Below are 13,026 nucleotides of genomic sequence, written 5' to 3'. Positions count from 1 at the left end.
CATTTATCTTTCAGATTCCCTGCTATACGCTCTGAATAACTTCATTCTGGTCCAAGAGTCATCAATGTCATGGGGAGAGACCATTTGGGTCATGAAATATCCTTCAAGTTAACACTAGAGGCAATGAAAACAGCATGGGAGTAGCTGGTTCTAGGGGAGTTATCCCAGAGTGCTCAGTAGAAAGCACTGAATTCCTCTTCAGATTATTCAGGGTAACCATAAAAATTGGGTATTAAAAAAAAACCAAAACACCAAAACCAAACAACGAAACAAAACAAAACAAAACAGAATATAAAACATACACAAGGAGATGCAGCTTAACAGCTTGCGCTTCTCATCGTCTTTGACTGAAGTGTGAAATGAAGATTGTCTTAGAGCAGCCAGTCAGTCTCCTGTGCCGTATTTGTGCGACACACTGATGCCGCTCCTAAACAAAAGAGTTGCACTAGGATCCAGGTACTCTGAGTGAAGCCAGCCTGGACCTTTGAAGGCAGCACAGAGCCAACGCACAGAGCAGCTCACCTTTCCATAGCCACCATGAGCCGACTTGTTGCAGTCTGCCAGGACTAGCTTTAGAAGGAAAAGGCTGTGGGGTTTATCTCAATGCACTTTGCCCCTGTCTTTGTTAGGGATTTTGGAGGAGGTTGTTGACACTGCATCTTAAATGCCTTTTATCCCAAATCCTCTCCTTCTGCCTTAAAGATGTGCAGCCAAAATGAAAGCCACGGCTGAATGAAGGAGACTCTGAATGCCACCAGGGTGATGAAGACCTCCAGTTTGCCCTGTGCAGCAGGTTTTACCCCAGCTTTGGGCCCGGGTGCTCCCTCCCTTCCCACCCCTCCGACAGAGCAGTCTGCTCCGCCGTCCTGGCACCAGGCAGGAACCGATATACATTCTCCCCGTCCCCGACAGCCAGGAGCTCATGGGCTGTGTCAGGCCAGAGTAATGGCTCTGTCTCTGTGAGTTACTGGCAGAGCAGCCTCCGCTGCTTTCAGCTCCTGTCTCGGGCCATTTCTGGCTGTCTCCAAGGTGCCAGGCCCTGGGCCAGCACCGGCGCCTTTTTACAGCCGGATTACACAACCCTCTCTCCAGGTTTTTTCTTCTTTTCTGTGCATAGCTAGGTTTTCCCTCCTGTCTGCAAGGATTGCTAAGGCCCCACAGTGGGGCTGGAGGGAAATGCCGGAGTTAAAGCATGAGCCCGGTGGCTGTTTCTATATGCTGTTCAAGTGGCCAAGACCCAATAAAAACCTTTTCCATAAGGAGGGAAAGAAAAAGGGTGTTGTTCCCAGGAGCCCACTACCGATTCCCAGGGTGTCTCCTGCCAAGAAGAGAAAATTTTCTTTTGTCTCCCAGCGTCCTTGCCAGAGTTCAGTCCAACTGATTGCGTTTAACCTGTTCTGAGATCCGACCGGGCACCGAGTCCTTCTGCACTCGTGCTCAGATCACGTCCGTGCACACAGCTCCGTGAGCTGCTGGTGCACCGTGGTGGACAGCCGGTGCATCACACCCCTGAGATAGCACCTCCACTCACAGCATCACTAGAGAAGTCTGATTCTTTTCTGAGAAGTTGGAAACTAAAAGCAAGCCTCCCTTCTCTATTTGCTGATCTCCTGAGGCTGCTTTTAATCTTCTTACTGTAAGCAGACATCTTTGGAGTCACTAGGCCCACCACAGTCATAGCTAGATAACACATCACACTAATAAGCTAGATTGAAACAACCATATGGGGTCAGACCCAAGGCCAGTCTTGTTCCTGTCTCATCTCCATGGCAGAGTAAAAATCAGCTTGGAAAAATAAAAATGCCGGGTAAGCATATAGTAGTATATCTTCAAAGAGATCCCCAAGACTCCCGTAATTTGTGCTCGGAGACCCCCTGATGCAGAATGGTGTCACTTTACTTCATAGTACTGAATGGAGGTTGCTTTTGTGAATGTTTCCATGTAGTTTTTATAACTTTGGCAGTTTTCAGCATCAACAGAGAACTGTGGAAAGGTGGTCTGCTGTTCAGCTGGGCACTTTGTGCAGGACCAGCTCCTGAGGTTCACTGTGGGCTAGGACTGCTTGGTGTCTCATCATGCTCTGTAGTTCTTGTATTGGAAGAGATGATCTCTCCCATCAGTAGTCCGTTCCTACCATCAACAAGCCACTAAGTTTCATAGACCTCCTTCACATCCATCCATAATCTCTTTCCAAGGCTGAAAGGTCATAGTCCGTGTAGTCTTTCCTCCTACAGAACATGCTCCATAACTTTGTTCAAGGCTGTAAACAGGCCACCCTTACCACTTCCCCTATATCCTTCTGTCAGGAAGACCATGCAGTGCACATAATATTCAAGATGCAGGTGCAGAGTGGAGTTATACACTGGCATAGTGTTTTCTATTTCATTCTCTCTCTTCCTTTCTTAATTTATCCATTCATAATCATTCATAACATTTAATGTCTGTTTTTTATCGCTATTGAATAATTATTGTAACCCTTAGATCTTGTTCCCCAGTGACAGGTCTGCTCAGAGGTCGTTGCCGTAGATGTGAGCTCATAATTGTTTTGGGGTGGGTTTTTTCCCAATTTCTGTTCCCTACATGGATTTGCAGCTGCTCTCACTCAGTAGCTCAAAAGCAGCCCACGACAAGAATTACTTTGAGGGTTGCTGATCATGTTCAGTGTACACCATCAGATCGGGGTGCATCCTCACAGCACGAAGGAGAGGCTGAAGGTCAGGAGTGTGGCAGATGGAGGGATGGTTAAAACAGGTATTGGTTGGGAATAGAAGAATCTGATGCTGAAGGTGGCCATAAATAATGCCATCAAAGAAGAGCTTTCATTTGAGGGAAAAGATGGAATTATTTATGAACTTCATGCATATGATCATTTGTGCTGCTCTCTGTTAAATAATACAGCTGTGGACATCGGTAACTTGGAAAACTTGTGACATTACACCAATTGTGGGAGAAAACAAAATGTTTTTCATTGAGAAGAGCTGTTCTGACCAAGTTTTGGGGTTTTTTTTCTTCACCTTTTGGGAAACTCTTAATTTCATTCCATTTTTTGCTCTGTATGTGCTTTTGTCTTTATGTGTACATTCTTGCTGCATCTTTTCATGGCAGACTAATGGCCTGCAAAAATGCTGTGGGTAGAAGTTTCACTTCAGGAAGTCTCAAACTTGTCTTATTAAGACACACACAGAGATAAAAAGGTTTCAGTTTTATAGTTGCAGTGGTTCTTAAATAAGTTCCAAAATAGATAATGGAATAAGTCAACAATTTTATCACCTTTTCTGTCATATTAGTATTAATCACCATTGTGTAACATGATGGAATAAAGTAAGCATAAAAAAGGTCTGTGCCATAGAGTTTAATGAAAACCTCAACTGCAGATTTCAAGAACTGAAGTGGTTTACATTCTTCTGAACAATACTGTTCCAAAATTTTATTTGAAAAAAAATAAAATAATCTCTTTCAAAGGACTATAACAGAGTTATTTTTCTTCCTTGGAATTAAAATAAAGATAATTTCAGAATGTTTTCACTTCACATTGAGAAGACCAGGTTTACCTGGTTCGTACATCTGCCACTCTCTAGCCACCAAATGACCTCACCCAGAGCCTTCTCCCTCTGAGCAGCTGCAGGGATGCAGGAGCAACTTCAAACACACCTTGTTTTTTATATTAAGGGTGAAAGTTTGGAAAAGCAAAATTCATGGCTTGGGTGATGTGATGAAAGCTGTCCCTGTAGGGATAATGCTACAGCGCCTTTCCTATCCGTGTTGCGGTATGGAGGTAGGATAAACAACAGACTGACAAAAGTCTCTTAGGAAAGGACAAAATCAGAGGCTAAACAGGTGGATTAGCATGTAGGGGATGGATACTTAGGTTTCCTATGGGGCTACAGCAATCTCTGCAGCATCACTGAGTACAATCGTGACACCGCAGCCTACGTGTGCCTTCATCTCCCCTCAATCAATACATTTCAGTGACAACATCGAGCTGTGACACGTCCTGGGCTGCATGTCACCTGCATGTCTGTCTCCTCACCATCTCCCCAGATTTCTTCTCTCCTTGTTATCATCCTCCACGCAACTGCCTTTCCTCCCATCCTTTCCTCTAGCTGCCACTTTCCCTTTGGCAAGTGGCTCAAAAGGGCTCTGTGCTCCTGTCACATGCAGGGAAGCCTTTTCTCACCCAGTGCTGGAGTGTTTTGTGGGGATAATTAACTGTGAAAAGCATCACTCTTGGTGGGGGGGAGAAGCTTAGTGGAACAACTAATTTAAAATCTTTGCATGGACTCCCCTTCATATACGCGCTGAAGAATACACCCGTTTTTACAGAGCCTCAGCTGTCCCCAGAGTCTTATCTTGGTGTATATCAGCAGAAGTATTGAAAGATATTCTCTGGATTGATATCCATGGTGGGATGCTGGCAGGAGACTGGGCTAACGGCAGTCGATAAAGCCTCCAAGGCTTGGTGTGGAGTTGATGGAAATGCTTTCAGTTTCAGAGCTGATGATCCAGCCCATCAAACAGCATGGGTTCACTGGCAAAATAGTTAGGAAGTTTTGCTGCAATTAAATAGCCTATAAATAGCTGTGCTGCATAAGGGATGTATTCACATCTATATAAAATGCAGTCAATGTATGTTCAGAAAAACCTCATTGTAATCTGGATTTCTATGTGGGGATTTTCTGTAGAAGTAGAAAAAGATCTTAAATTCTCAAAACCATGTTCAGTTTTTCAGTGGAAATACAAGTGGCAAAAACCTCTACAGAAGGCTGAAGCATTTGAGCATTAGGTCACAGAGATAGCAGTGGGAAAAAAAAGTTTATATTTTCTTCCTGAAAATAGTTTACACAGAAGTGCCGTTTTCATTGAAAATCAACTTTATTTTGGATTAGGAGTTTCACAAAAAATTTGCCTTTGATAAAAGAGAAGGAGGTGAAAAAATGGTGTTTGTTGCATGGGTACTAACCTCTCTTTCTTTCTTTCTCTCTCTCTCCTTTCCTACACTTTCCTCCCCTTGCAGCAAGAAAAACAGCAGACACCAAACAAGAGACCCTGGGAAGGAATCAGGAAAGTCCAGTCCCCACCATCATGGGTTAAAAAGGACATCGAACCTGTGGCACAGTCTCCCCTAGAACTAAAAACTGTAGAGTGGGAGAAAACAGGGGCCACCATCCCTTTGGTGGGACAAGACATTATTGACCTTCAGACAGAGGTCTGAGCCGAAAGGGAAAAAGGGACTTTTTTTTTTTCCGGACAACAAACGAAACAAACAAAACAAAACTACGTTTTAAAGAAATGATTAAATTAAATCGGAACCGAGCGAGAGAAGTGTTTGGTTTCTTTTGAAACCTTTGGTAAGACGGAGTAACTTTTGTATTGTTCTCAGCAGAGAGGGGGAATATTACTTTATAGAGTATAGTAGCTGTAGGTTCAGGGACAACACGAGCTTTCCCAGGTAGGACTGGAGAAGAAGCGAACCTGGAAGAGAGCGAGGAGGAGGCAGAGGGTGGGGAGGGGATGCAGGGGACGAACCCTGCCCAGATGCTTTCGGGCTGTTGCCGCACGCCGGGAGCCTTCCTGCTGTGCCACGCGGAGGTGTGGAAGGACGCCCGGCAGCCACCGCGAAGGGCCAAGAAGATCAGCGTTGTTTGTGGACCACAAGAAGGGACGCCTGCGGGAGCCTCGCTGGGATGCGGTCTGGCCGTAGATCCCCGGGGGAGACCCAGCCTTGAGGGTCTGTGGCATCCCTTGTCGATCCTTGCCCCCCACCTCTCTCTCACCAGCTCATCCAAGAAGGAAGGAGATGGGATGCACCAAGCGGTGGCCAAGAAGACATTCCCACTCCTATGTGCCACACCGTGACCTGGTATGGTGGCACCCCTGCAGCGGGTCCCCACGGGGCCTGGAGGGGGAAGTGGTGGCGTCATCCGTGGCTTAGGTGGAGAGGTAAGGTGGGGCTTCCTCCTCTCATCCCTCCACAGCGGAGCTTCTGCGCACCCTAAGGAGTGGGACAGGCGCGGGAGGAAAGGACCACCTCCAAAACCTGCTCGCCCCGTCTCCAGGGAGAGGGTCGAAAGTGTTAGAAAAACAGACCAACAAGAAGAATGTAGGTCATTTCATGGACTGTTAGATAAACTCAGCACGGGCCTTGCAAAGGTCCTCTTGGCCTCATCCTCTTTTTTTTTTTTTTTCCTGTTATTTTTCCTTGCTGGACTCAGATTTATTCCAAGGTGCCCCTCCCTGGAAGGCAGAGAGAGAAAGAGGGAAAGACAGATGCGCCAATGTACCTGGAGATATTTGGTATACAGAGATGTTGCCTTAGGACATTGAGACAAACTGACAACACGAATAACATCCACTTGGAAACAAACAAACAAACAAACAGACAAACAAACAAAATAATCTATTTTTTTCCTTCTTCTTTTCTTTTCTTCAATAAAAAGAGAACTTGAAACCCGAGACCTTTCTTTTCTTTGGCTCTTGTCATTTCAAATGCCTTTCTGTGCTGTAGGACTGCGCAGGCATGGGGTGAGGATGCCACCTGCTGAAGGTGGAAGGCAAGTTGCTCCGTGGAAAGTTTGGGATGGTGGGAACACACGGCCCCTTCGCCGCTGGCTTGTAACGTTTTGCTTTGTTTTATTCAGTTTGGGTTTTGGTTATTTTCCCCTCGCTGGCTCTTCTGCCTCCCCGCTGCCCAGAGCCAGCAAGCAGGTTTGTGGTCCTACAAGAAGGAAGAGGTGGAGCTGATCAGGAGAGCAGGACATTCCTCATCATAAAATACTGTCTTTTTATTTCACCATGAAAAAAATAATAATGTTTTTAAATTTTTTTCATTAAGCATTTCTCAACGCTATTTACAAAAAATAAGTTATCTACATTTCACGCCCACAAGTCTTGTGCAATATTTTTATCGTTAAAAAATATGCCACTGACATTACATGCAGACTTCTTTTTTTTTTTTTTTTATCATTCCCAGCACTGTCTGTCTGATGTTTGGAACAACTCTCCCAGCTTTGGAGACGTGCGACAACAAACCTCTGGTTGTGAGTGGCCAGATTGTACCAGACAGCAGTAAAGCTTGATCAGGGTCTGAGTTAGTCATTACTGTGTGTTTGGGTCGTTGTTTTTTTGGTTTTTTTTTTTAAAAAAAAAAAACACAAACAAACCAAAACCAGAACATTTTTAGGAAAAAGCTAGCAATGGATACAAGATGCAAAACAATCACTGACCCCAGTTGTGCTTCCCCCACTGAGAGATGTTGCTTGATGTGCAAACATCCCCGCTTCAACTTTCCTTTTGGCCACCTGGGTAACTGATCTTTAAGGACAGTGGCATTTACCTTGCCATTAACTGTGTAATATGAAGGATGGAAAGAAAAAATTATAAAAAATTTTCAAATAGTTAACAAGTAGGGAAACTGATTACTTATAAAAACTGTGATATTATTGTTCAATTTTAGATTATTCTATGAAACAGGAAAGCACAAAGGCCTCCCTCAGATGCCGGGTTGTATGATATTGTAATTATTATAATTACACATTATGAATTTTAGCATACAGATATCTTTCTACTGTGTTTTAATTCTTTTATCTTTTTTTTTCCTCCTTCCCCTGCCCGACCGAGCCTGCCCTTTTCTCTCCCACCTTCCCCATTCACCCATTCACTTCAGCCGACTTGCAAGACATTAACGGTGTTATGTAATTACAGAGATAAATGTTTGTTTAATAACTGTTGATATACGACTTTCTCTGCTCAGCTCCTCCGGTTAATTCTGTTTTCCCATGCCCTGCCCTGCCCCGCGCCATGCCTTCCCCTCCCTCCTCTCCGTGTTCGTCAATTTTTTTTTTTTTTCTGTACAGTTTTCAGAGCACAAAATGAATGTGTCTTATTTCTAATAAAAGAGGTGTAAACTCCAGCGATGTCTGCTTTTTAAAAGCGCCCCTGCCCGTGCCCCACGTGTGGTTTGCATCGCGCCTGGGTGCTGGGAAACACCTCTCCTGGATCTGCAAGCTGCCACCTTGGCTCTCTACTCTGAAAGAGCCACAGCCCAGGGCCAAACTTGCCCCACGAGTGCATCTTTTGCTTTTAGCTTTGTAGCTTCTTGACACCCCCAAAAATACCTCCCCTTGTGATGCAGTTTTCCAGGGCATGAGGAATTCCCTTTTCTGTGCAGCGCAGCCTACTTTTCTGCAGGTATCTCTAGCCCAAGCCTTGATGCCCTCTTCCCAATATACGATGTCAGGGGGCCAATATTTAACACAGATCAAGCAGCATTACTGGTAGAGGGCGGCAGTGCTGGAATCTCATTTCCAACGGGACCAGGGTGATGCTGATGTTACCCTGCTTGCATGCCTGCAAAGCCAATCTCAACTTCACCTGGAACTCCCTGCCACCTCCTGCATTACCAGGCAGGATGCGAGCAGGAGCACGGCTCCGTGCCTGAGGGGGTTAAGGATATCACTCATGAAAGATTACAAGAAATGAGTTGAGCTAGGGATTATTCACTTCCTTGGTGCTTACCCTTGAATGGCTGAAATCCTCCAAGAAAATGTGGCCTTATCTCCCTGACTCTGCTCCATCACCTGATTTACAGTGTTTTAGGCTTATAGGCAGGACTGCAGGAGGCTTAGGGGTCTGTCAAATCGAATCCAAGGCTGCGGCTCTCCAGAGCCTTGATCCAAAGCCATTATGGCCCAGTAGGTTCCAGATGTAATGACTTCTTTTGGCCTGGCTGAAATGAATTGGATATCCTGAAACATCTGAAATGATTGCAGAAGTGTGGGGCTGCCCAGAGGCTCTTAGCTCAGTCTCCCCATCCCTGAGCCATGATCCAACCCTTCTTCAATCAGCAGTGCCTGATGGTGAGTCCCAAGCTTTTTCCATCCTTCCTACAGGGGTGTTTCTCACCCTGCATCTCCCATACCATGACTCTATAGCATTCACAGGCAGAAGGGGAATAGTAACCACCAGGCACCACATGACATGATGAGCTGGGAGGGCAGGAGACCCCAAACCTCGGATCACAGCCCTAGAGATGGGTCAGGAGGTCCTGCTCCTTCTCATCAAAGGGAGCTGGAAGGAGGGAGCACTTGCCCTTGCTGTGTTCACGGGACTGTAAATAACAGCTCTGTCAGAGATGGTAGATGGAGGAGGTCAATGTATGTACAGGTGGTTTTGGGTCGCACTGTGGTTATAACGTGGTGTGGCTGCAAGGGAGGGTCACGGGATAGTTCAGCTTGGTAAGGGCCTCCTGAGGTTCCCCTGAACTGTCCTATGACCCCGTGATCCTGCGTTGCAGCCACGTCAGGCTATAGCCATGGGGTAAAGAGAGAACACCTATGCATACAGCATGATCTCACAAGGAGGAAGCACAGCCACGCTGTGGCAGTGGATAAATGGTACGTTGCACATGTAAGAAATCATACTTCTTGGTTGCAATGCTGGGAAAACATGGCTGTGCTGGAAAATTGAGAAGAATCTGAAAATTGAAGAAAATGCAAAACATTTCCCTTGGGCTGACCATATAGGAAAAAGCCCATATGGAGCAAGACACCATTCCTGGAAGATCTGGGACATGGGCAGGAGGTTACTCTCTGCAGTCGATCTATTTTGTGGCTGAAGGGAGTGTTTGGGCTCACTATGCTACTACCTGAGGTGTCCAAGATGAGGTAGGATGAATCTGGGCCTGAGCTGAATATCTGTTCCTGAGCTCCTGTTGTGACGAGATCTAAACAAAGAAGAAAAGAAAGAAGATGACTGTTGGGTATTTTTCTTCTTATTTTCCCCAACCCACTCCTCCCAGGAAGAGGTCAGTGCCTCCCCAGGGAAGTGTCTGCCTTGCAGCTTTCAAGCAAACAGAAAACACCTTCAAAGTAGCTTTCAACAGCCTTCTGAGTAAGGACTCCTCAGGGGATCCATGTAGAGGACCTCTCCAGGTGTTGATTGCTCAGACCTATTTTCATTCATGGTTTTCCAAAAAAACTTTTTATGTATCTGAGGCAGAAAGCTCCCTTATGCTGGCAAGTCCCTTGGGTAGGCCAATTTCATACCAAGCCTTAGAGATGACAGCGTGGAAGACAAGCACAGTTCCTAAGCTGAGGCCGTGCAGGACTTTAGGTTGAATGGTCAAAATCCTTTCTTCCCGGCCTTGAAAACCTAAGAATCCTTTTAGGACATGATGCTGAATAGCGCCAATAGAGAAACTCACTCTGCTGATTGTATGCGTATTATGCTTGAGTAATGAACATCACTCATTACACTGGCTCATTAGCAAGTTGAGTAGCTGTTATGGCAGTAATGCCAAAAAAGAGGCCCAGGGGAATGAGGTAGTCAGGTTTCAGTCACTCTTCAGTTGCTTCACTGTTCATCTGAAGAGAAGTCAACCACGCAACCTGAACTGCCTTCCTCCACCCTAACAACTCTCTGTGGAGCCCCACCGCATGGAGGTGGACCTTGCTCATCTCCTTCTGTGTCCCAGAGGCACTGCAGCTTTGGCACAATAGTGAGGAGGAATGTGGCTTCTGAAGAGAGCATGAAGCCACCACGACAACCAGAAGAGCCGTGGCATCTTGAGAGAGGAAGTCCCAAGATCACAGCCCTGGATCAGGTTCCCACCAGCCAGCTGCTTCACAGCTGTTTGCTTCTTTGAAAAGCAACATCTCTTGGGTCCTGTGGAGTTTGCAAGAGCACCTTTAACTTCTAAATTTGGAAAGGACAGACAGATGTTGCATTTTGGGGGGAAACAGGACAAGCAGGACTGTCAGCCTGCGGGGAGGAATCCTATGTGAGGTTTGGGTGGTTTTGTTTGCTTTAACCCCTCACAGATTTCATTCTAGAAATAACCAAGCACAAGTGTGCTGCTCTCAGTTGCTGCACCTGGGCTTGGGCCAGATGACTCCACGTCTACAGAGAAACACCATCCTCACCATCACCACTTCCCACTGTCTTTAAAGTTCTTCAGGTAAAAGGCCAAATTTGAGGAAAATATAAGTCAATACAATTAAATTTTCTGCCATGTAAATGCCTGCAGCTCTGTTAGCAGCAGCAGCAGCTGGGCAGGTGTTCATTAGAGGAGGTTAAAATTTAAAGGCTTAAAGCATCATGCAGAAAACAGGACATCACCAAGGTATTGCTTCAGTTAATTAACCCAGATTTCCAAAGGAAAGCACGTACCTGCCTGATCATCAAACTCAACATGTCCCAAGCAGAGTCAGTAGCAACAAGCGTTTTTCTGATGGGGCTCGGAGTGTTTTGGCATGTTCACATGCCCGAGGAGTGCTCAGAGTGTATGTACAACCCTGTGCTGAGAGCCACTACCGTGTCCTACACAGTGCTAATGGGGCAAAATATCATTTGTGATGCAAAAACAGCACTCTGACCCTAAATCTCTGACACATGCACGTGCATACACACGCAGACCAGTGTGTGTGTGTATATATATATATATTTACACACACACCCGTGCACACACCCACTACTCCATAAACGCACAGGCAAACAACCATAAATGTATAAAACCATTAAAATGCATTGAGACAGGTTAAATATAGCATTTTTATGTCAAACTGACTTGGAAAATGGCACTCAGACAGCAGCTATGATTTATGTGAGAAATGTGCTCAGTGCACTCCAGAAAGAGAATGTGAATTAAGCAAAATGCAGCAATTAATTAGCTGCAGTAACATTTCTCTGATCTGCACATCTGCAATGGCTTTTTGTTGGGTTTTGTTTGGCTGGTTTTTTGTTATTGGTTGGGGGTTTTGTCTGGTTTTCATTTTTGGGTTTGTTTTTTGGTGGGTTTTTTTTTTTCTTTTTTCTATTTATGATGTGGAAACTGAATTTCTCAACCAAGCAGACTGGTAATAAAGTCCAGCTTCAGCAAAGGAAAAACAAAGCACAAATGCGTTTCTCACCTGATCCTATGGGACTGGCTCATTTTTGCCTCCTGTGGGTGACCAGCTGCAAATGAACTATTTAATTTTAAACTCAGCAAGCTGTTGCGCTCCTGCAGAGATCAGGACAGGCATGAAAACCACAGACCTCAGGGCATGGGGATGAAAACCGAACTTGGATTCCTGTTTGGGGATAGCACCGCAGGACACAACATGGATTTTGCTATGGAGCAGACACTCAGCAGAGAGTCCTGAGATGGAGACTCAGTTTCTAGCTTTGTCAGGCTTCCCTGCATCATTTTTGCATAAATGCCTTAATCGTCGCATGTTTTGGCTTCCCCAATTTGTTGGGCACCCATAGTGGTACCCACTGTGACCACAGTTCCCCATAGGTCTGGTAGATTTTGCAAAGTGACCTGCTGCTGCAGCTAGCAATGTAGCTGTGCTTTACGCAGTACACAGCAGGATGGAGGTCCTTTTTTTTTTTTATTTTATTTTTTCGGTCTAATGGAAAATTTCAGCTTCAAAGCTATGGAAATTCAAAATTAAAATACAACACTTCGCGGCAGCACTTTGACAAGTGACCTTTCCAGAGGTGGAGCAATGACCGAAGAAAGTTATGCAAATATTGGGAGTGATTTGAAAGCAGGAGAGAAAGAAGGAGGCAAATTCTGCAGGAAGCAACAGAAGTGCAGAGGAGTTTCAGTTCAAGAGAAATAATTAACTGAAAAGGCAAATTGTCATCTCCTGGTCTGTGTGGGCTGAGGGTTTTAGGGAATGGACAATCAAAGGGTCGCTTAATGCATATCAGGAGTTTCTTGGCTTTGATCAATTGTCTGAAATAATTGGCAGCTTTTTCGTATTAGCTCATGTTTGGACCTATTATTAATATTGTAATTCAAGCTTTCAGGACTCAACCAACATAGGCTTCCATCACTCATAGGTGTTTTGCATTTACGTGGGAGATAAGAGGTCATATCCTCTTCAAAGGGCTGGCCACCTCTTTGAAATACAGGAGCACAGAGGAAAGGCAGAGAAGTTTGACTTGAGCACAGCAAATCTAGCAGCAGAGGGAAGACCTAAATGGTGACAACCCAGTTCCTCCGCAGATGCCCTTTAGGACAAGGCATGGTACAATTCA

At 45.3% G+C, this 13,026-nt stretch overlaps 1 protein-coding gene across 11 annotated transcripts in view; it reads left to right on the top strand.

The window, feature by feature from the left end:
- Positions 1-7,909, top strand: part of ADGRB1 (adhesion G protein-coupled receptor B1) — a 279,324-nt gene extending 271,415 nt beyond the window's left edge. For 9 of the 11 annotated variants that reach the window (XM_075743187.1, XM_075743188.1, XM_075743194.1 and 6 more), the window contains one exon: positions 5,015-7,124. In XM_075743187.1, coding sequence (XP_075599302.1) covers positions 5,015-5,212 — 198 coding nt within the window. In that variant the 3' untranslated portion in view covers positions 5,213-7,124. Of the gene's footprint in view, positions 1-5,014 lie in introns of all 11 variants that reach the window. The other 2 variants (XM_075743190.1, XM_075743189.1) reach the window with 1 other exon arrangement.
- The last annotated feature ends 5,117 nt before the right edge of the window (positions 7,910-13,026 follow it).

This window comes from Balearica regulorum, chromosome 2 (assembly GCF_011004875.1).
Source record: "Balearica regulorum gibbericeps isolate bBalReg1 chromosome 2, bBalReg1.pri, whole genome shotgun sequence".
Lineage (NCBI taxonomy): Eukaryota > Metazoa > Chordata > Aves > Gruiformes > Gruidae > Balearica > Balearica regulorum.
The sequence above is the reverse complement of the archived record's forward strand: the minus strand, read 5'-3'. Positions and strand labels throughout refer to the sequence as shown.